The sequence below is a fragment of the Nylanderia fulva genome, unplaced genomic scaffold (assembly GCF_048542155.1).
Source record: "Nylanderia fulva isolate GAGA-0341 unplaced genomic scaffold, ASM4854215v1 Scaffold2, whole genome shotgun sequence".
Taxonomy (NCBI): Eukaryota; Metazoa; Arthropoda; class Insecta; order Hymenoptera; family Formicidae; genus Nylanderia; species Nylanderia fulva.
In genome coordinates, this window is record NW_028190263.1 from 4,504,490 (window position 1) to 4,527,849 (window position 23,360).

At 29.6% G+C, this 23,360-nt stretch overlaps 1 protein-coding gene across 10 annotated transcripts in view; it reads left to right on the forward strand.

The window, feature by feature from the left end:
* LOC114942983 (uncharacterized) overlaps nucleotides 1–23,360 on the forward strand; it is a 65,693-nt gene that overhangs the window by 27,628 nt on the left and 14,705 nt on the right. For 2 of the 10 annotated variants that reach the window (XM_029318517.2, XM_029318516.2), the window contains exons 3-9: nucleotides 4,127–4,315; nucleotides 4,579–4,746; nucleotides 5,106–5,247; nucleotides 5,502–5,528; nucleotides 12,577–12,722; nucleotides 13,669–13,766; nucleotides 14,693–14,902. In XM_029318517.2, the coding sequence (XP_029174350.1) occupies nucleotides 4,698–4,746; nucleotides 5,106–5,247; nucleotides 5,502–5,528; nucleotides 12,577–12,722; nucleotides 13,669–13,766; nucleotides 14,693–14,902 (672 nt within the window). In that variant the 5' untranslated portion in view covers nucleotides 4,127–4,315; nucleotides 4,579–4,697. Of the gene's footprint in view, nucleotides 1–3,425; nucleotides 3,535–3,566; nucleotides 3,702–4,126; nucleotides 4,316–4,566; nucleotides 4,747–5,105; nucleotides 5,248–5,501; nucleotides 5,529–7,010; nucleotides 7,026–12,576; nucleotides 12,780–13,668; nucleotides 13,767–14,692; nucleotides 14,903–23,360 lie in introns of those variants that run through there. The other 8 variants (XM_029318512.2, XM_029318513.2, XM_029318511.2 and 5 more) reach the window with 8 other exon arrangements.

Sequence of the window (23,360 nt, forward strand, 5' to 3'; positions counted from 1 at the left end):
GCAAGATTGTCATTTTAATTTTTCGAAGTTAAAAATTAATTTGGAAATTACTATATGCGCTTTATTATGTTGTTTACAGGAAAGAGAAGATACAAACTAAAATTTCACAGTAACGTAGACGTTTATTTTTCTTTCGCCATGCTGAAGCAAGCAACAGTCACTTTTCTATTTATAACACCAACCGCGCTAACCACCATCCGCCGAGTCTATTATCGCGTATAAATATGGAGCACATAAAAGAATGCCGATATGATGCACGGAACGCTTGAAAAGATTGTAAGGAAAAAATAGGGCTGGAAATCATTGATCCATCCTGTCGGCGCAAATGCAAAATCGCATGCACACACGAGCGGAAATTACGTAATCTTTTATGACAGCAACATTTTCTTGATTAATTAGCTTTGCGTTGATTGCTTTTCCCTCTCTCTCTCTCTCTCTCCCTCTCTCTCTCTCTCTCTCTCTATATATATATATATATATATATATGTGTATGTATTATATATAATTGGATTTATTCTCACCATAATTTACATATTACTTTTCATCCCTTTGAAGTTTCGTTATCACTCGAGTTTAACGCGACAGAGAATGTAGACAATCGCCCAACTTTTATTATTCGCAATTTTAATACCTTTAAACCTTGAACAGTTAAAACGTTTGACAGAGGCCGGAGCTTTCATTTAATTTTCACAATTAGGTACGTCCGTCGCTGCGCGGAATTACGATTAAGCACGATTGAGCTTTATGTGCATCTCTTCCTAAGATATTTCAGAATTGATATAAATTTAAATGTTGAATACAGAAAGATCTATAAACGGAACAACACAGTTTTTTTTACTATTACGAGGTCAGTGTATGCATAATTCAGATAATTAGAGATGCAGATTTATGCAATATTGTGTTATGCAACGCGCAAAACGCTCGTCATTCGCAAAAGTGGAGGGAGAAAAGTCGTCGAACTTGTCGCGTGTGTGTCTCGCGAGCTTTCTTGAAATAGCGAGACGGTCACAAGATGAATGGCCGCAATGCGATCGCTTTTAAGAGATTGCAAGGTGCGTATCACCAACGAGATCGTTTCGCGCGACCACAAAAACTATGTCCTTGGTTAATAATCCTCCGTCAACAAATTCATCACTTGTATATTAATGGGGTTTTCTAACATCACCGTGATGCTGCATAATCTAGCTGATTTGCTGAAGGAAGATGAATTCCATCCGACAGAAATAATGTCTGATCATCCATGTATAAATGTGGATGAAAAGCGATACCTCTCAATATTTTATCAAAATTCTGCACAGGAAGAAAAATCATTTTCGTATATTTTCTGATTTTTATGTATTTATATTTAATAAACAGAAAATTCAAATATACGCGTTCTATTACTTTTTAAAAAACTTTAATTATTTTTATATAGAAAATATAAATAATAATTTCTCTCTCTTTCTCTCTCATAAATGGCAATATTCCAATATCTCTACTGAAATATGATATTAATACATACGATATTAATATTGGAAAATGCTTCATTTTACCATCTTAAAAAGTTTTATTAAACTCTTCAAAATGCAAACTTTGAAATATTTATAAGTAATATCATCATCATCATCATCATCATCATCATCATTCGATCGCAAATCGTGAGTACTTTACCGTATGCAGAGTGCAGTTGCAATTTGCATGTAAGCAAATGCATGTGTACGACGTAAATATAACTTCAAGTGACTTATATCTCATCAGTATCTAAGATTTACAATCGCGTGATGTGGACACCAGCTTGCTTCACATACGTTAATATATTAATCATTATAAGAAAAATCAAGTAGCATTGGACAGGCCATTATTTCCCGAAACGCGTCAGTTTTCGGTGATATATGAACGTCAAATGATCCGAATGACGGATGGATTTTCGAGAATAGATCCCTTTATATATTGTATATCGAGAAGTCTCTATAAATATCCTGACAAATATTTCAAATTTGTTGAAAAATCTGTTAAATTTGCATACAATTTTTAACCTAAAATTTAAATATATTTAATTCTGCCTTGTTTTAAAAATACTTTTAATTTAAATATATTTAATTGCTTTGTTTCAAAGATGAAATTATTAAATTGCATCGACATTTATGCAATTGAATTGTTATTTTATGAATAAAACAAATATTCAAATAAATATTATATTAAAATCTATTTGGAATAATATTAATTATTATTAATCTTATTTTAAATAAGTATATTTTGCCTTTAGAATATTTCTTTTGCTTCTTTTATAAACGTTTATTTTAGTTTATTATAAGAAGAAATATTTCGATCATCTGTGTACACATATTCTCTTTTTTATGATAGTAAAACAAAGATTTCCGACCCACACATTCAAGTGTTTTTTTTTTTTTAATTATTATTCTTGTTGTGTATATAAAAAGATATCATCTATTTAGCTTTAGTCAGACGTCACGTTTCACGTAAATCATACTCAGGCAATTACGTGCATTACACTTCTGTCGACACTAAAATAGAATTCATAGAATTGACATTTCGAAACCCAATTTCTAAAAAGTTAAACTCCTATTTCCTTCTGTAAATAAGATTGAGAAATTATAAAATGTAATTTTTTAGAAATATTATATACCGTATTTTATACCGTATTCGCAGGATTATTCGTGTTGCTTGACAGATAATAATGACGCGACAAAGAATAACGATTTTTTGTTCTATAGAATATAAAGCTTTGCTTTATCAAGCATGGCAAAATGCTCGCATGCTCGTAAAAGACTTAAAAGGAAAAATCGAACTATTCTTCGCCCGATGAAAATATTTTTCACGACACGTAAGTCATTGAATTCAAGGCGTGTTCGTGGTCGGATCTTGATATTGAAAAATTGCAAAGTAAAGATATGTAATTAAAGTATAAAAATAAAGCGGAATATATACATTATATATATACATATATAATATATTATAATAATTATAAAATATAATATATTATTATAATATTCATATATTATAAATTCAAAATGTATATACATATATGTAGAATTAAATAATTTTTAGATTTATTTTTACTCTATCATATATATGTTATATATATACAAAAAAAAATCACTATGATGCAAACGCTGAAATTTCTAAATTTGAAACTTACAATCCAACTGTAACTGTTATATCAACTGCAATTACCTATTGACCTCATTGTCGCTGTTATTTCAGGTGGATTTCAGAGCTCGATTAGATTCATATTCATCATCGTTAAATCATAAACTCATTGATGCATCGCGAATTTCTCTCGAATTTCTCGTCTTGAGAACGAAAACATTCTCTCCTGATTTTACGCCGCTGCGAGCTGTAGCAGCAGAACACGCTCGCAGCGGAAACCGCCCTATAAAGCCGACCCAATGTAAACCGCAAGCCACATTTGTTGCTCGCAAGCTCGCGGCTGCTGAGAGAGCCGGACCGGCACGGCGAGGCTTTGTCTGTTGTATTTTCGTTGGCACGGTACCGGTGCCGCAGCGGTGCACCGCGGCCACGCAATCCGGAAAGGTCAGCCAGCGTCATTACGTACCCGCGACTCGTAGAAGACACGCGTGCGAATTGCTTGGATTTGTACCGGGTCTTTTATCGGCTGCGATACTTTAATCGGTCACGCGAGCTTTTTCGGGACGCGAAATGCGTGCTATTCTGCTTCGAGAGAATAAACTGACTCTGACGTGAGTGCTGTGTGCGCGAAACACGAATAGACTGTAATTAAAATCTTTTCAGACAAACATGATTAATATTATATAAATAAAAAAGTTTGCACATTGCGCACGCTGCGGATGAGGTGCATTTATGAATGTTGAAAATATATGCAAATTAAATAATATTTTAATCGATTTTTCAAACAAACGCAGCAAATTGGATTTTTAAATTTAAAATTTGTTAGATTCGTGGCACGAGGGATGCATTTTATATTTAATCTGCGCTATCATTTTTTAAATATTTGAAACAAATTATTTAGAATAATTTTAAGCAAAAATTCAACATCATTGTATTCATATCATTATATCTATGTTGCGTTACGATATTAAAAAATGTATTTTTGTATCAAAATATAAAATTCGCAAATTAACAATTTGTTTTTGTTTTATTATAGCTGCCATCTAAGATGAGCTCATAAACGGACCATCATCGGAAAATAACATCAGATACAAATAAAATGCACGGCTGAATAATGAACCGTGAAACAGTGATCTCGCGCTATCATTGTTATGATATAGTTCGAGGGGTAGGATGCAGTATGGCAAAGGAGGATAGAAGATACGGAACGCTCGAAAAGATACAGGTAATAAAATATCTTTATAAACGTGTTGCATGGAGACTCTATCAAAATTGATCCATCTCCTTTAAAGATATATTTTAAAATTTTTTATCGATTACGTGCAAAATATAAAGCAAAGCGTGATCGCCTAGAATATTGTAAATTGAAGAATTAATATCTTTTGTCGTGTAACTTAAAATTCCACGGAACTTTAATTGAATTTTACTACTTTTTATGTAATGTTTTTTTCTTAAAAGAAATGAATTAGAATTTAGTTAAATGCACAGATTACTGGCATTTCGCTTTGGCATCGTAAAAACGCACGGCTACAATAAGAAACAGAAGTGGAGACGGAAACGTGTGCGGAAGGATACGCGGTCCATATCCGGCCCGCCATCCTGGCGGCATGGTCCTTTGGGCCACAATACTATTCCTCCAAGGAGCTGGATTCGTAGGTAAATGAAAAGTTGCACGATTACGTATAATTCATAGATTAAATAATTAATAGAAAATAAAGAGATTTTTTTACGAGAGATTCGATGTATTATATATGCGCGATAATTGATGTACTAAATCTTGTATAGGTAGATAATGACATTTAATTCTTTATTTGGTTTCAAAAGAGCTTTAACGTAAAATTTTTATTTTAATTAAAATATTTGAAACTGAATGTTAAAAATTTATTAGAAAAGATGACATTTTGGTTTAAAAAAAAACCCTGCTTGAACGAAGAGGAATAATAATATTTGTTTTGAAACTCAACGTCTCTAAAGTGAATATATTGTCAAATAACGGATATATTCCGTGTTTACAGGCTCGGTGACAGGCATTCCCGGTGTCCCGGAAAACATAACGGTGATGTTCCTGAATCCGACATCTGTACGCGTCTCTTGGAGCACCAGCCAGGTTGAGCAGGTCGAAAAATACGACGTCACATACAAGCCGACCGACGCCAGGTGCGTTCAAACGATTCCGATATTGCGATCCCGCGGAAAAAGATTCAAATCTCGCGATGCACAAACAATATTAAAAAAAAGTACCAATTTCACATTCTATCCTTCCGGTATATCTTTCGAGAGAAAGAAAAATTGAAAACTTTTAAAATGAATTTTCCATGAAATATATGTACATATGCTGAATTTTTGTTTTGTAATAAATTACTTGTCTTCGTAAAAGTTTTTAGTTTCATTTTAGCTATCGTTCTTTGTAGGTCACATACGGATATGATTCAAGAAAGGTATGATTCGTCAGATGATATTGATGTTTAACACAAGAAAGACCTGGTCTACAATAGAGTCGTAATTCGTAAGTCGTAAGAAATTGACCAATCACAGTTGACTTTTCTTGAAATAATCAACTGTGATTTGAATTACGACTCTATTGTAGATCAGGCCAAAGAGTTTTGTTTACTCATAAATTGAAGAAATAATCTTGAAATTAAATTATTAGATGTTTATTCCATATTTTACGCACGCGCGCGTACGATAATTGAGAGATTAAAAAATAATATAAATTATTCTGTCTTTCTCGATCCCCTTTGATCTATCTACGTATGTACATCTCTTTCTAACTTTTATTTTTTTCATACATTACATGACATATAATTGAAACACTGACATAGTTACATGTTCACGAATTGCGACAAAATGCCGCAATGCAGACATTTAGGCTTATCGAATCTGGTATATACAATATATATATATATATATATATACGTAAAAAGTTTTAACAATTATATATATGTATATAAAATATGGTATGTGCTAGATATACCAACCCTTATTATTAGAAAAGGATTGAAAGGATAGCGCGAGCAGGGTCGAGTTGTGCGTGATGCACGTGTGCCTGTGATCTCATGTATGTCGCATTTAATGCAAAAGCCTATTACACGTCATTGGTATTTCCTTTGATTATCGTTTAAATATAACTGCATATATTTCTTATCATTCAAAAGCTAAAATATGGAAGTAGCATATAAATTATAAATTATTGAATTAAAATTTTATACATGGGTAGACACGTGTGGGATATTCATAATATCGTATAATTCTTATGTAGGTAAATATCAACACGTAGTATTTTTTATTTTTTTAAATCGTCATTCAGGTATATCTTTATTTACTTTAAAATTTTCTTAATTTAAAGATTTATAGTTAATAACTATTAAAGATATTTAGTTTAAATACGGGTGGAATATTGGACTTAACAATTCGTTATCTAATTTTATAATAGAGAAAAAACTGCATAGAATTAGCACTAAAGTTCAATATTAAATAAATATACGTTAGAGCGTGAGTAAAGATATAATTTCGTTACGAAAAGTATAGTTAATTAACTAAATTATACATTCACGATAACAGATAAAAAATAAATGAATCCAATATAACAAAATAATGAAAGTAAAGCGATATTTATACGCCTCCGTTAAAGGATTTGATGTAACATCATACGCGATATATTTGATCGGAACGGAAAAAACAACTACACAACACGAAATAAATTCTACCCCACAATCCATTTGCTTCCTTTCCGCGTCGACAGACGCATTTGTAACGTTTGGATAAATCACACCGTGATGATAGATTTGGACCAGTTACGGATTTATAGAAAAGAATGGACGAAATAGTGACATTATCAATAGATAGTGCAGAATAACATCCAAATTGATTGAAAGAGGACTCAATATTAATTGAGATTTTCACCTCTTTTTGCGGCACAGGAATAATGATCACAGGTATATCATACTTTTTCTTCAAACGACATGTTTCTTATGCTTATAATCCGTGAATGTTCGCCAGAAACGTCATATTTTCCCGATATGCATATATGTATAGAGTATAATGCTATTTAATAATGTTACTTAATATATTAAGACACTTTTAAATATTAAATATTTTGTATAATATTTTAATTTTAGATCATAATCTATTTTCATATCTTTTGCTCATTTTAATTTTTAATCTAGGGAGTTTCATATTTTTTGTAGTAACATCAATCTAAAAGATTGCTATATAAAATTTTTTACATTTATTCATCGGTAAAATTATCATTAAAATATGTCCAATTAAATAAAATGTGCATTTATTTAACGATATTTACTGTAATCGTGAATTGAGTTTCTCGAATTTCACAAAATAGCATGCTATTTAAGACAGATATTAATAAACCGTATTGGAACTGAAAACGGATAAAACGAATTATTGTAATAAAATTTTCATCAAGGGTAAAATATATATATCACAGAAAATTTTTTCAATTAATATAAGTATTATACATATATAATGAAAATTTTAGTAATACAATATTACATAATTTTATATTAGGTGCTAATCAAACTGTTAACGATCAAATTAAAATAACACATAATGTAATAAATAATGGCAAATAATACTGTTCAATGTGCACTTGTATAAAGGATTAAAAATAAAAGTCGATAGTATTATATCTATCGTTATATTTATAATATTTTTTAATTAGGCGAAATACTTATATATGAACATTCACGAATTAATAATTATATATCAAAGTAATATATTTTATTATCTACAAATATATATATACAATATTATTATCTACAAATAGAATTCCATCTCCTACAGCCTGCAGATATGTAGATTATTTTTTAAACTTATTGAATTTATATATCAAATTTTAGAGTAACAAAGATAGTTAAATAATATTAAGAATATTTTAAATGTATTGATAAAAAAGTTTAATTAAAATTTAAATAACTTTAAAAATATATAATACAAAATAATATTAAAGTTATAACATTAGAATAAATTAATATTGTAATATTTGTAATATGTAGCAATATAAATAGCAATATAAAAAACCTTAAGACAAGAAAAAAAATTAAAGCAACATCAATTATCGTAAAATAAGAATATCACAAAAGTACTAACAAAATCATAAAAAAAAATATTGCACAAACTTTGAAAAATACTTATTTTATATTTTAAAATTAAAAAATATTCTAAAGTTATCTTTTGTACACAAAATAATTCATGTAAAAAAGTTTTTTTTTTTTTTTTTTTTTTTTTTTTAGTTAAAACAGGATAACGAAGAAATCGCTTTTTATGATATTTTAAAAATTTGTTGGATCTCCTCAATTTTAAATCGAATATGTAATATAATAAAAAATTGGTACACTATATAGGTAAATTTAATTAGCAAGTATATATCGTAAACATGTCGTTTTTTTATATTAATTATATTGTTAATTTTCAAATTATTCTGTTTCTGTTGTTATTTCTTGAAGTTACAAAATTATTGTACTAATTTGTCATGGATCATATCCATAGTGTAATAATTAAAATATATATATTTATATAAGAATAACATTGATATTAATATAATTTATACATACATGTTTTACACAAATATGTAGATAATAATGAGTGATATATTACATTTATGAGATTAGAGGTGACAATATATTGAGAAGATTATCGAGTGAATTTAAATAAAATATATATAGAACTCGTGTGTGTAAATCATAACGTATATACAACTCGTGCGAATCATAACTGAAAAACGTCAAAATTCGGACAGTCCAGAATATCGGAACGCGGAATATCGAATAAACCACGCGAAAAATATTTACAGTCAATATTTTTTTTTAATATAAAAGAAAAACCGAATTTTCTGGTAAAATAAATAGTGAAAATTTCAACTGCATGTCGTTATTTATTACTATTTTTTAATATTTAATATTACGTATCGGAACGAGTATATCAATATTATTTACCATTTTTTATAAAACAGAGTTTATTTAATTTAGGTAATCTTTATCTAGCAAAAAACAAAATTTTATTTTTTTTAACATTTGCGCAGTTATTTTTATTTTCACTCCTATAGAAAACTTTACTTGCAAATATTTGCAGAGTGATTGATTTAATCAACATCGATTCAAAAAGTATCAATGTTTCTTTTTAAAAAAATCGATAAAAAATATATATATTTAATGAGAGGTATCCTGTGCGCTAGTTTATCATGAAACGTGAGCATGCACAGGTCGAATGACCCATTGCGTCGTCCGTTTAAATATGATACTAGAGAAATAAGAGTACAATCTCTTGTAAAAATGCATAGCATCGATCTTTTACGTGATAAGACGTTCTAGTGCTATGGTTGCGTTATATAAAATTCATTGCATGTGTTTAGACTAGTCAGATTACGGCTTTATGTAACAAGGAAAACATACAAGAGGGCATATTAAATGGGTTAATTGGAATTAGCTAAAGAACACTTGCTGTAAAAGCAGCTCAAGATTTTATTTCCATTCAACTTTTAATCGAACTACTTATTTCTGCTTTACATTTTGTTTATTTTGGAAGAATTTTTTATTATTCTCAACAGCATCAATAGCGAAATGCATATATGCTGCATCAGATCCGCATTTTGTGTAAAGAATGTAATTTATAATCTTTAGTAGGGATTTATAAAAATAGAGAACTTTAAAATGGTTCGAACTTTAGGTAAAATTGTAATAGAATAAACCTGTTTCGAAAATAGAGCAACTAAAAAAGATACGTTAATTGAGCGACTATGAAATCATGAAAATATATAATACTTTATAATTTTATACATTATAAACGCGTCTTTTAAATAAAATAAGTAAAATCTGAATTGAAATTCTTTGTATCTTTTTTTAATTTATAGATTTTAATTTACATTTGTACGTGTAATATGTATATTAAAGACAATGCTTATCAAAAGTTTAATCTAAGTAATTTAATTCATTCTAGTTTAAGGCAACGCGCGCGTGAATCTACAATCTACACAATTTACAATTTACAACTACAATCTATAATTTCGTTACCTTAAAATTAAATAAAATATCTCACTCACCGACGCTGATGCAGAACGGCGAAGTAGTTGATGTTCAAGCTACGCATTGTCTGTAACATACAAATATCAAATCTAAATTATAGCAGCATTTAAATTAATTACTATTTCAAAAAATTATTATTGTACGCGCCAAACTTTATATACCATTAAAGCATAAGGTATATTTGGTGCATAATAATAATAAACTGTATATAAAATATCAAATAATTTTATAAATTTAAAAAGAACAATTTTTTAACTGAAAACTTTTTATAGGATTTATATAATTATAAATATCTATATAATTTCTGAAAAATTTATATAATATCTCTAAGTATCTCTTGTTTAAATTATTCAAATAAATTAACTGAATTAATGATTTATAATCATTAGTATACAAATAAAGATATACTCACCGTAGGGTTGCTCTGCCGGTGCCCGATGCCTCTTCTGGGCCTCCTCCTCCTCTCAGGACGTTAGGGTCGTCAAAGTTGACACACGCGATACTTTTAACGGCACTCCCGCACTCGCGATATTTTTAACGGCACTCCCGCACTCGTACGCGCGATACACTTAACGGCACTCCCGAATTTATGTTATCTGTAACATACAAACATACAATCTAAATTATAACAGTGTTCAAATTAATTATTATTTCAAAAAATATTATTGGACGCGCCGAACTTTATAGCCTATGTTACGCAAAAAGATCTAATAAGCTATCCATCAGTGAAAAATTTTAAGAGCTTAGAACGCTTTTTTACATAAAAGAAGTAGATATCTTAAATATAATTTAAATATTGTTGTGTGTTGAAATTTTTGTTAGCTTTCTCCAATTGTAAAATTATTTTCGATATTATTTCTATTAATCGCATTCAACGATTTTTTTATCTACATCTAAAATATATATAAATAAATATACATAATACAAAAACGCATTATATTTACAATTACGATTTTGATAATAATACATCTATTCTATGCAACAAAAAAAAACTTTATCAAATATCGACATTTCATTAGATTATTTTAATAATCTTTCGATCTTTCACGCTTTAATGGTATATGTAAATCAAACTGATTATCAGTTCGCAACATGACGATGGTCTTTCGAGTGGAATCTATCAAACCGTAGCAACGATAAATCGAAGCACTTCAATAACCGTTATTTCAATGCTTATCATGATGCAGCTATTATAATGCGATTCTATTGCCCTATGCCCTATGCTATTAAGGCTTCTCAAAAATGTCGATCGACTTATACACAACCGCAACATATCGAAATTCAATAATCTTCTGATTAAATTACAATATTCGCTTCACAGAATTCCAATCATCAGATGTTTCTAATTTTTCTTTTCTTTTACACTTTTATACATCAGTTATGCAGCTACAATTTATCGATTGACAAACTGTCAATTAACAAATATTAAACTTGTATATTAATCAAAATAATTATAAACTACTATTCAATTAGTGTTTTTTATAAACTTTTTACGAAATTAATATATCTATAATAAATCTTTAATTTAAATTAAATTAATACATAAAGCTAGATTTTCTTCTTTAAAAATACATTGATAAAATATATATTATAATGTGTGTGCAATTAATTTCACTATCATAAAACATAAAAATTTTATAATAATGATAAATTAATAATCACACATACGCATGATAAAAATAAATAAAAATAAATGTGAAATATTCAAAATAACTATAAGTATAGGTACTTATGGATAAGATTAATGTAAATAAAAATATTAGTGTGCATATAAATAATCGTTATTAAAGTATATACATATATGATTAACTTTGTAATTATGAATTTTGTCGCTTCTGTGCTTATAATTTTTGTTGTCATCTGGCTGATCGATTTCTATTTGCTTCTGTCGTTTCAGTCTTCAGCGAAACGACTGTGAGAGCGCATACAAACTTTATATTTTTCATAGCATATTAATGTAAAAGAGAACTTGTATGATTAAAGATGATTATGATCAATAGTCGAAAGTTTTAATAAAAGGAATATCAGTGTTTTACATTGACTTTAATGAAAATTAGTTGTTCTTCGAACAAAGTATTATAACGAACGTATTGTAACGAAGTAATTTAATTAGTACATTCCTAGTTTTATAAAAAAATAGCTGTTAATTCTCTTTTGTAATCGATTGCAACCATTTACATATCTTCTAAATCATTTGATTATAAGAGAAAATTGCTTCCGATAACATGTGCGTTGTAATAATTTAATTTGCTATTATATGCCTTTCCCATTATGTGGACATTTAATGGTAATCTTAATAATAATTATTCCTGAAAATATAAAAGGGTAAGAAAAAAACTTCGATAACCGGTTTACACTTGGAATATTTCCGTGGGACGATCTCAATCGGGATCTTATGCGTAAGTGATCGTAAGCGTAAAATATCGAATCATAACGGCAAGGTGGTTAGTTACAGGGTGGTGGCGGTGGTCGCAGGAAATAGCGAAGCGGTGACCTTGAGCAACCTTCGAGCTGATACACAATATCAGTTGGTCGTAACTGCCGTGAAGGCTGGAAGGAAGTTTCGAAGTCGACCGATCGTCTTCCGCACACTCGGTAAGCTTTGCCTTCCTAAGCTTTACCTGTCTCCGGCATCACGGTCACACGTGACAGGTGCGTTTCTGATAAAGAGAAATATTTCTCTAGTAATCTGTGTAGTAAATCGTAAACGTCCGTCACGATGCTTCCGTAGTTCTTTATTATTATTCCGTAGTTATTTATTATTTATTTAATTTTTTAACAAAACAAACCGCTGCGAGCCACACCGTATTTCGGAATAGTTTTGTTTGCGTTCTATAATATAATATAATAAATATTATATCTGCTTTTTATCTGTTCTATTTCTTTCACCATAGAATATCTTTTAATAGTTTAACAGTTTGTGTGTGTGAAAATATATTTAAATAAAGGTGTTTTTTGTAGAGTAAAAATTAAAGAAATTCGATTATTTAAATTGAAAATATATAGGTACAAAGCAATTAATTTTGAAAACGGTTTCTTAAATTTTCTTGGCGATTCAGTATATTACGAATATTCAATTTTGGCTTATAGCTCACGGTTAGCTTCGCAAAATTGAAAGGTTTTAATGCAATACGATTTGCAATCCCGTATTTTACGTAGAATATCTATATATAACGGATCTCTTTATAGTATAGTAAAAATATTCGGCAACGGGACTTTTATTTAATCCATTTAATCTTACAGTTTTATTTTATGAAATATCGAGACCACAATATCGTGCGGAATATAAATTCCAATTGCGGAGATAATTCTTTTCTCGAAAATCCATTTTTCCTGTTTGCCTAAATCAGTTTAATGATTTTAACGCGTTAATTAAATACATATATATAGTACATAGAAACTATTTAAGAGAAGTTTTTATCAGTTATTTTCCGACGTAACGTTATGCGACGTAAATCATGTAAAATCCCACAGCGATGATATATGCGACGCGATCTGACACGAAGTGATTATCGTGTAAACAAGCTTGTATCGTTTTCAGAGCCACCACGCACGTCTCCTCAGCAAGATGCAGCGGTAACTGGTGGTCCTCTTCCTCCACCTCCACCGTCCTCACAACAACCTCAACCATATATACAAGTAAGCTACTTTTTTCTTAAACAATTAGCACAATTTAATGTTCAAAGTTTGTTCTCGCGTTGAAAATATTTATATCCAGTATTGAGTAAATGAGCAATATGCTGATTCATTTATAATGATTTATAACAGCAAACACAGTTTGAGAAATTTTGCTTAACCTAGATTCGGATATAAACGCGACTGGCGATCGAAAGTTTTCTTAAATATCACATGAAATCGAAGGCAATATAATATGTGCTTTGAGGAAAAATCAATTTATCACTTCATAGAATGTCATACCGAGAAGTATCGAAATAAAAGAATATGGAAGAAAAAGGTGATTGAATAAAGCGACGTTTCTTTTATTTCTACTTCAGTATTTCGCTGCGTTCTTCGATTCTTTCTAAGAACGTTTAAAATAAATTTAAAAAATTGTCTAGCTTTTCGCGTATTTTCCGCATAAGCGGATAATTTATAATTTAAAATAATTTTGTGCAAAATGGATTTTACATCAACTTCTAGAACTTGTATGTATGTGTGCATAGTCTTCGATGAAATCAATAATGCAAAGCGTTACTTGGGAAGAAGAATAGATAGAGAATTTATCGTCTAGTGGGATATAAGATCATTTTATGAGCACCAAATGCGTAAAGAGAAGACTAGAATATGACCGCGAAACTTTATCAAACTTAATTAAAAGGAGTCGTAAAGCTTCTGCGTGAAGAAGCGTATGTCTCCAAATGATATTTATCTTCTTAATTAAAATGCTCGATGGAAATAACAAGTAACACTGATCTTACTCGACGAATTCCTTAATAAACGCAAATATGCCGGAAAACATGAAAAGGTATACGTGTAAGAAAACATGATTATTGCAACAATCTGCCAAAGATCTTGATACCGCGAATTAATCGAAACGACTTGTGCGACTTGTGCTCCGTTTGCAGATCCGCGGCGTCGAGGTGGGCATAGTAGTGTTAGTGCTCATAGTTTGGGCGGGCGCGATAGCGCTGTTCTTCAATCGCTGGGGCAAGATCCGGATGCTGCTGCCTTATCAGCCCGACTACAAGGAGCAATTGAAGGTGCCAGGCACGGGAGTGTGCGCGTCCGCGAGCGCCGGGTATACGCAACACCCGACGCAACACGCGTGTTCTCAGGTAACGCATAGGTATACTGCGTCCGATAAGATGCAACGAGCCTTTCTGTGTTCTGTTGTATATAATATAAGCCGCGCCCAGGTAACGTTCGAAACTCGACAAATCTGGCTGATTCATCTATTATTATGCTCGATAGACGAAAGAAAAAGAAAGTTAGACATTTTCTTTTGCTGCGCTAACAATTATTTTTAAAATGGATATTTTTTATAGACAAATATTTTTTATTTCAAATATTTTAGAGAATACGCATCTTTAGAGAAACGCATCTTCGCAATCAAGAATTTATTAACAAATTTATTTAGAAATTGAAGATTTTGAAATATGCTCTATTGATTTTATATATATATATATATATATATATATATATATATATATATATATATAAAATCAATATATATATATATATATATATATATATATATATACACATATATATAAAGTTTCACTGTGTGAAATAATCAAAATTTATTGTTTTTATGCAAAAAATCAAATATAATTTTCTTTTAGATTTTTCAATATTGTCATATAATCAACTAAAAAAATCAGTATCTTCTAATACGAGGGTCTTTTTGAACTTTCTGTCGATTTGAAATCGTGTGATGTAGATATAAATGCTTAATAAAATATAGGAAGGAAAATATAATCGGAGATATAGTCTAATCAATTTGGGTTGATTTTTCAATTTAAATATTGAAGGTGAAAAATCATCTGATCGTCATATTTATGCGAAACGCAAATGTTTGGATGGATATATATAAGTTTTCGATTTACGAGATCGAATCGAACTGACGTCAAATGTCTGATATTCATTCTCTCGAAAATTTGAAATCCGCGTGATATTGGCACTTTATTATGACGTATAAGATTGCTGCGATGTGCATACGCAATCTTCATAGGATGGGACTTTGAGTATTACGCAATGTAAAATGTAAGCGAACATTACAATCATCGGGAGCACAAAATTCGAGTAATGCCGACACACGGGCGGAAACACGCGGACGTAAAGGCGCAAATGTAATGGTGCTACCGTATGTTATTAGCATGCCACGAATTCTGGTTCATTCACAAGACCATAGTCGTATTCGTGCAACCGCATTTCAACCATATATGCATTACGTGATATGGGAATTGCCCGCGAGAAAACATCTTCTAAATTCTTAACCGAATTTTTATCTATTTAAGCAGCGGAAGTAGTGTTCAAAAATAATTAATTTCAAGTTTCAACGAACCGAAAATTGCAAAACTTAAATATTAAGTCATTAATAATAATCTCTTTAATATAGTAAAAATTAGAACATTTTTGCGAATTAATTTTCAAATGTAAATAAATTATAAATTTATTTAAATTATAAACTTTATTAATATTAAGTCTTAATCAAAAAGACTTTGTCGTAACTCAACTTTAACTTGAATTATAATTATTGAAAAATAATTTATATTAATTAACATTTACCAGAGGAACTCAATTCGCGGAAATTTATCGTCAAAATATACACTTATATTAATTATTTAAATGCTAAATTTTATTCATGCATTATTCAATCACATTGCTATCGCATGTATAAGTCACAAAATTTTACAAATGCATATATTATTTTAAAAAATCTAAAATATTTTGTTTTATGATATATTATATAATATAGTAAAAGTAAGGCTTCTCTTTGAAATGCTTTAATAGATAAAACATCAAATAAATTTAATTTTATATTATTTATATATAATTTATATATATTATATTTATATTATATTTAAAACAGTTTTTCTCAAAAATTAAATTTATCTGTAATATGAGCATTACAATTAATATGGTTGTAGATTGCATTTAATTAGTACGGCTTATTGTTAGTACAATAAGTCAATAGCAAACTGCTAACGGGTCTAGTTTATCCACTATTAAACTAACCATTTGAGGTCTGCGAACCAGCTTCATGTAAAGCTGTTTTGTCCGGTTTGTGCGATTACCCGATTCACTGCAAATTGTTTGTTTCGCGCAACAAAAGAGCTTTTGCTCGGGTCGAGTTTGACGTCACGGTAAAATTACGAATTGGATTCAAGATGGGGTAATTAATTAAAACGTCGCCGGCAATTCAATATTGCTAGCTATAATAATCTGCATACTTATTTCGGGAATGAAAAAAGAGAACTCATAACAATTTTCATTCCGTATAACAAAGAGAAACTAGAGAAACTCTGGATATCGATTTGACTTCCTGCGTGAACCATCGCGATTTAATTGGCGACAGGAAATAATTGACGTGAAAAAAGAATGACCGCAACGATTTTACAGTCAGCAAAGGTTGTACCAATTATATTTTACACATCAATGTTGGAAGTTTTGATCGATTGTTTAAAACGAATGCGCAATTTTTTTTATAAACTCGATATCGTTGAAATATATATTTGTAATATTTTTTATTATTGCTTTGTACGGAAACAATTTCCAATAACATAATTTCAATGTATTGAAAAGTTTTAGAAATCCAGTCTCTTTTAACCTTGTATATGCAAATTATACGTATGCATATATATTTATAATTTTTTATATTAGACTTTAAATTTTCTTCTATAATTTTTCACAATCGTATTTTGTGAATTTAAAAGATCGTCAATATGGTTCATGTATATTGTTCTTTTGTCTAATAACTTTCGATTTAGCGCAATTTTACGAATTTTTATTTTATTAGTTCAATGATATATAAATTCAACAAGATGCGCAATTAAAATTATCCATGTATCACTGCATCGACATACTTTGCTTCTATAGAACGCGCATGTTCGTAATGAAAATTTGAACATTAGTAGGTATGAATATATTGACACTAATATGGTTAAATATATCAAGCAAATAAATATATGTAGTTTTCGTTGGTCTTAATATTAATGAATTGTTGCTGACATGTAGAGATTGCAGAGTGATCGAAAATTTGGAAGCTTCTGCAACACATGTCAAGCTTCGATGCAGTAACAGATAAATTATCGGGTGTTTAACTGTTGCCATTATATGTATAGGTCTCATCTGGCAGTCGCAGTATCGCGATTACGTAACAATGCAATTACTCGTTAATAAACGAGCCATACCTTGCTTACTATATTGGCCAGAAATCAAAATAATAATGCAATATCTCGTATATATCTCTTCTTCATATATTAAAAATTAATTTGGAATAATATATTGACGTAATTTATCGTGAGTTAATATTAGAAATAAATTGTCATAAGACTTTATTTTATAATTGTTGCTATTTTTTAATTTTGTTAAGAAAATTATTAGATATCCAATCTTTAGAAAATTATAGCCAATCAGATAATCTTGGAAAAAATTAAATTAGATTCTCGTAATTAATAAATGAGATTCGATGTTTGGTAGTTCGTGTCGAATAATGTTTAATTCTTATTTCTTTAATCACGATGCAATATTATAGAAAAGATATTTGTATTTTTTTGTGTTAAGTTTTTAATATTTTCGTAGTGATATTATCGTTTCAGCAGATTAAATCGAATTTTATGTAGAAACAACAGCAGAAAAAGATTTAATTTTTATCATTATTTTATTCTTTCATGTTATATTTTCACAAATAAATTTGTTTATCTGACTGTTTTTATTTTTTGTCTTAAAAGAAAGTAAATGTTTTGTTGTTTCAAGAGAGATTTCCACAAAGAATCTTCGTTTTATTCAAACTAACACATCCATTATTCTTTACATATATGCGGTAACATTGTACGATATATATATTAGGCTACATGGGAAAGAATTATATTCCATCAAAAATTAAAAAAGAAATGGATATTTATCTCCTAAATATTACTGAACTTTTATTCCATTTTTTCTCAAATAATAATTAATCAAATTATTTTATTTAACAGAGTAAATCGTTTGAGGATAAGAAAGTTTTAAAAATGTAAATAAAAAATATTTCAAAAATTATTCTATTTAGCCTAATATTAAAATTCATAAATGTTGCCGCGTATTTTAAAATAAATTATGCAGAGAAAAATTTATATCATCAATTTAATAATGGACATTTAAAAAATTGGTATGTAGTTAATTTATTAATTTATTCTATTTACCAAATAACTAAATAATTTATATTAAATAATATTCTTATAGAAAATTAATGCTTTGAAAAAAACAAAATAACTATTTCACACGGTGCAATTATATTCATTTACATTTTCATTTAATACGATGAAGTTATTGAATTAATTAAGCATGATGCCTTTTTATTACACAATAAAATGAAAGAAAAACAATATCAAGATTAAATTGATGATCAATAATTTTTTCTTCTCATTTTTAAATCTTAAACTCAACCTCGTTAGTGTAGTAATAATCCCGTAGCAAGAATTAGACGAAATAATGCATTATATGTATCTTTAGCGTAGAAACATCCACATTTCTTAAACAGCCATTAGTCACATAGCTATAGTCCGTAAGATTAATGAATAATTCCAATTAACACAATTTAATTCTATTGATCTCTTCTGTTCCTCTCTTCTATCTCCACGTCGTTTCTTCGGATTGACTACATGAAATTCGCGAATATCTGCTGGCGCTACATGCGATTTCCGGTACTACTCTCCCACACACTGTTCTACGCTGCGTGTGTATGCCCTCCCCCCGACTACCCTCTCGTGTCACATTCGGCGGATCTTACACATAACAACGGAAAAAAAAAAAACGAACGAACGATAAACGACTGCTACAAAAACAAACAATGCGATACGCACAAAACGAACGAACAAAAACGACGGAAGGTAATGACCACATTGTCGGATATGGTGATGCAGTGCGGGGGCGGGGGCTGCTGCGTCCTGGAGCAGTGCTTTCAGTACCCCAGAAGAGCCCGAGAGCCCCGGGACTGCGGCTGCCAATTCGCTCTACTCCACAGGGCGGACATCGCGTGACCATCGGTACATGTCTTAAAAATCTCAATTTTATTCTTCTTGTGGCCCTACCTATACATGCTGAAGAGAAACCTCGGCTGTACCGAGGCTCTCATCCTGTCTTTCTCTATACTACTGTTTCTCACCCTCTCACACGTTTTCTTGTGTCTGTGTGACCTACGCCCCCTTTTCTGTCTCTGTATATTTTTCTGTCTCACTTTTGAGCCCACTCGTATTTATGATTTTCTTTTCGGCATCGAATAGGGAACTGAAGGTCTACTTAGCCATTAATTCTTTCTCTGTCTACCCTAGGGACCCATTAGATCCATATTTATCTCTTAGAATACATTTCCGTATTTAGGAAAATAAATTCCTTTTTCTCTATTCTAATTCATGATGCTATCAATTGATATCGAATTCGTAAACTTATTTAAAATTTATAAAAAATTTAATTTTTAGAAAAAAACCATTTCTGGGAATAAATTATTATACATATATTGTATTTTGAGTAATTTTCTTTTGTATTTACGAATTCGTTATGAATTAAATTGATTTTATATACAAAATCATAGAGAAATTTAATAGTCTCAAACAGGTTTTAATCATGAAAAAAGTAAATTTTTCATCTTGTTACGTTGTTTAATGTGGAAATATAATAATATGTAATTTATACCAGTTATTCTTTTTTTGCGATAATTCAAGTTTCACAAATTTTAATTTTTTGACGCTATGGATAATTATACTTTTACAAAATATATATAATATACATATTATATTTGGTATTTCTATTATTTAAGGCACATTGCAATTTTTTAGAATCTTTATTATATTATAAAGAAGGCAGTTATGAACTACTAGAAAATATTTCCAAATTAGTTACGTAACAAGAATGTAATTTATATATAGAAAATATTCCTAAGTGTCATCAGTTCTTTACATCATTCACGTAATCGTCATTTTTTTACACTCTGTACTTTATCATTCTAAATCTATGAAATGCTTAACTTATCAAGTTAGTAAATCAATATGTGAACATTTCTATTTTTTACTTTTCCACTTTTAGACAAAAAATTATGATCGATATCAAGTCGATAATAAATTTCACAGAAACTATATCTCGTCTGTTGTGCGATAAAAGTTAGTTCAGCAAGTGACATTAATATTATTGATTGCCTGTACACGTTCTTTCCATTTCCGTTCTTGTAATCAATTACGGACCAAAGCCCTGAAGGTGCAAAAAGAGGTCGAGAAATAATCACCCATGAGACAAAAAGCATCTACCTTATTTTCTCTCGATGAATCGAGGTTTGCCAACTTTTTTCGCGATGTATTTCGTTTCGATAACTATTAATAAAGAAACTTGGACTGAATTTAAAAACTATATCTATTAAAAAAAATATAATTTTCTAAAAATTAGAACTTGTATTTTTCTAGAGACAATATCTAAATGATGCTTGCAAAATGCATAATATTATATATTATTCACATTCGAATAAATCAATTTCGAAACTTGCAAGTCAAAATCTGATATCTTTGATTATTAAAAAGTACGAGAATATTCTGAACGTCTTCAAATCTTTTTTTTTAATTACGAAATAGTTAAATATTAGAAACGTAAGCCGCATAAAATTCATTAAATTTTTACTATTTTATTTTACTATATATTTACATATTATTAAATTTATTTATAATAGAGATTAAATACACATAAAAATAAAGTAAAAAAGATCAATTTTACACAAAAAAAATTAGATGAAAAGCATAAGACAAATTCTTACTTTGTCGCAATCGAATTTTGATCAAGTCCACAGTTAACGATAAGCCACTGTCCACTTACATATATTTTACTGACCTTGCGACTAATCTTTATTCCTTTTGGGAAATAAAGTCTTAAGTGGCGCAAAAGATTAACCTTCGGTCAATTTGCGAAACTGGGAAAGACTTCTGTTGATTTTAAGCCAATATCGCTGTAATGAGAAAGCGCTTTGTGTGCCCGCTTTGTATGTACATATTACGAAAATGTAAGAAAGAGAGCACGCTTTAGAGTTGGCAGACCTTGTTCCGAGAGTTCTTCCACAAAAAGGATCAATTGTGTTATAAAGGGAATCATCAATCAATCAATTCGATCCCTGTCGCTCATACATGTGTTTATGTACTTTTAATTAAACACGCGCACACAATCCGTATTAAGCCCTTTGCAGATTTCATAGTTCGAAACGCGGGTGTATTTCATTATCGCTAAATTTATCTTGTCTCAGTCAAGACCTCAGACTAATAGTACGCTGACCCAAATCTGATCGGAATTACGAGTCCTGCCAGAGACAGGAGATTCTAACAGGAGATATATAGATGTACGAGTACTAAATTCGATTGAACTCCACCCTTCGTCGGTGCGACTAATTAAATTGCATGACGTAAACTCTCTGATTGAATAAATGTTGCAAAAACTCGATCGATTTTACTATAATTCGTACGAAAAAAGAAAAATTTCCTAAAATAATCTAATTATCTCTTCTGTGTATCTTTCCGCATCGTTAAACAGTGAATGATTTACATTTTCGATATAAACTTTGATTTAAAATTAGTTACCAAAATTAAATTGTATATCTTAAAATCCAGGAAGCACATTTTCCGTTATTCTAATTTAAAAACGTAAAAATAACCAACAAATATTCCTTTCTAGCCAGATAAATAAATTTTGTTTTGTATTTTTATGCTAAAGAAAAAGATTTGATTCTTCATATATACGCATTGTGTGCGCAATCACAATAACTCATAAACGAGCTGTAAAATGCCCATCGCACGAAATGTCCATTTACGTCATAAAGTAAAATCCAGTCTATTTCCGGATTAATGTAGATCCGGTATAGGTGGAAAATTTTTCAATCACATTTTATTTCTAGCCTGTTAGAACGGAAATTCTCTTTAGCGTAAATATATTCATATTTCATTGATTCGATGCTTCTATTTTTTTAATCTTTAATTTTTTATTTATTCTATTGTCATGTGTGTTAATTTTCGTGAAATAAGGATTCTTTTAATCGATGAAAATAAATACAGTAAGTTGATGAAATATATATCATCATCGATAAATACTTTCCGAAACGAACATTAAAATTTAATTTTGAGTTTAATTTTCAAAGTTGCAAATATATGATTATGATATTCTCAATATCTCGCGTATCCGTTATAATCACGTATAATATATATAAAAAAACTTTAATTCTCAACTGTTTATGATTTAATTTTTAATTAATATGACAAAGTAACTATAATCGGATTTATATTAGCAAATTAAAATACACAGCTTTTTTCATTACTCATCCTCATAATAAATAAAAAAATAATTAAATTATAAATGCATTAAAAAATAATTTAAGAGAAAAATCCGTATCGCTTTCCCGGTACTTCATAAAATACTAGAGCTAGATTTGATTTTACCTAGTGGTTGGAAGTAAATGCTATATATAGCTTAGGGGTCTTTTACGTAAAGTATCTAAAAGCACAAGGGCTTTTCCAACGATCAATAAATAATTCCGGAAAGCGCAACTTTAAAGGATATCATATTTTAGGT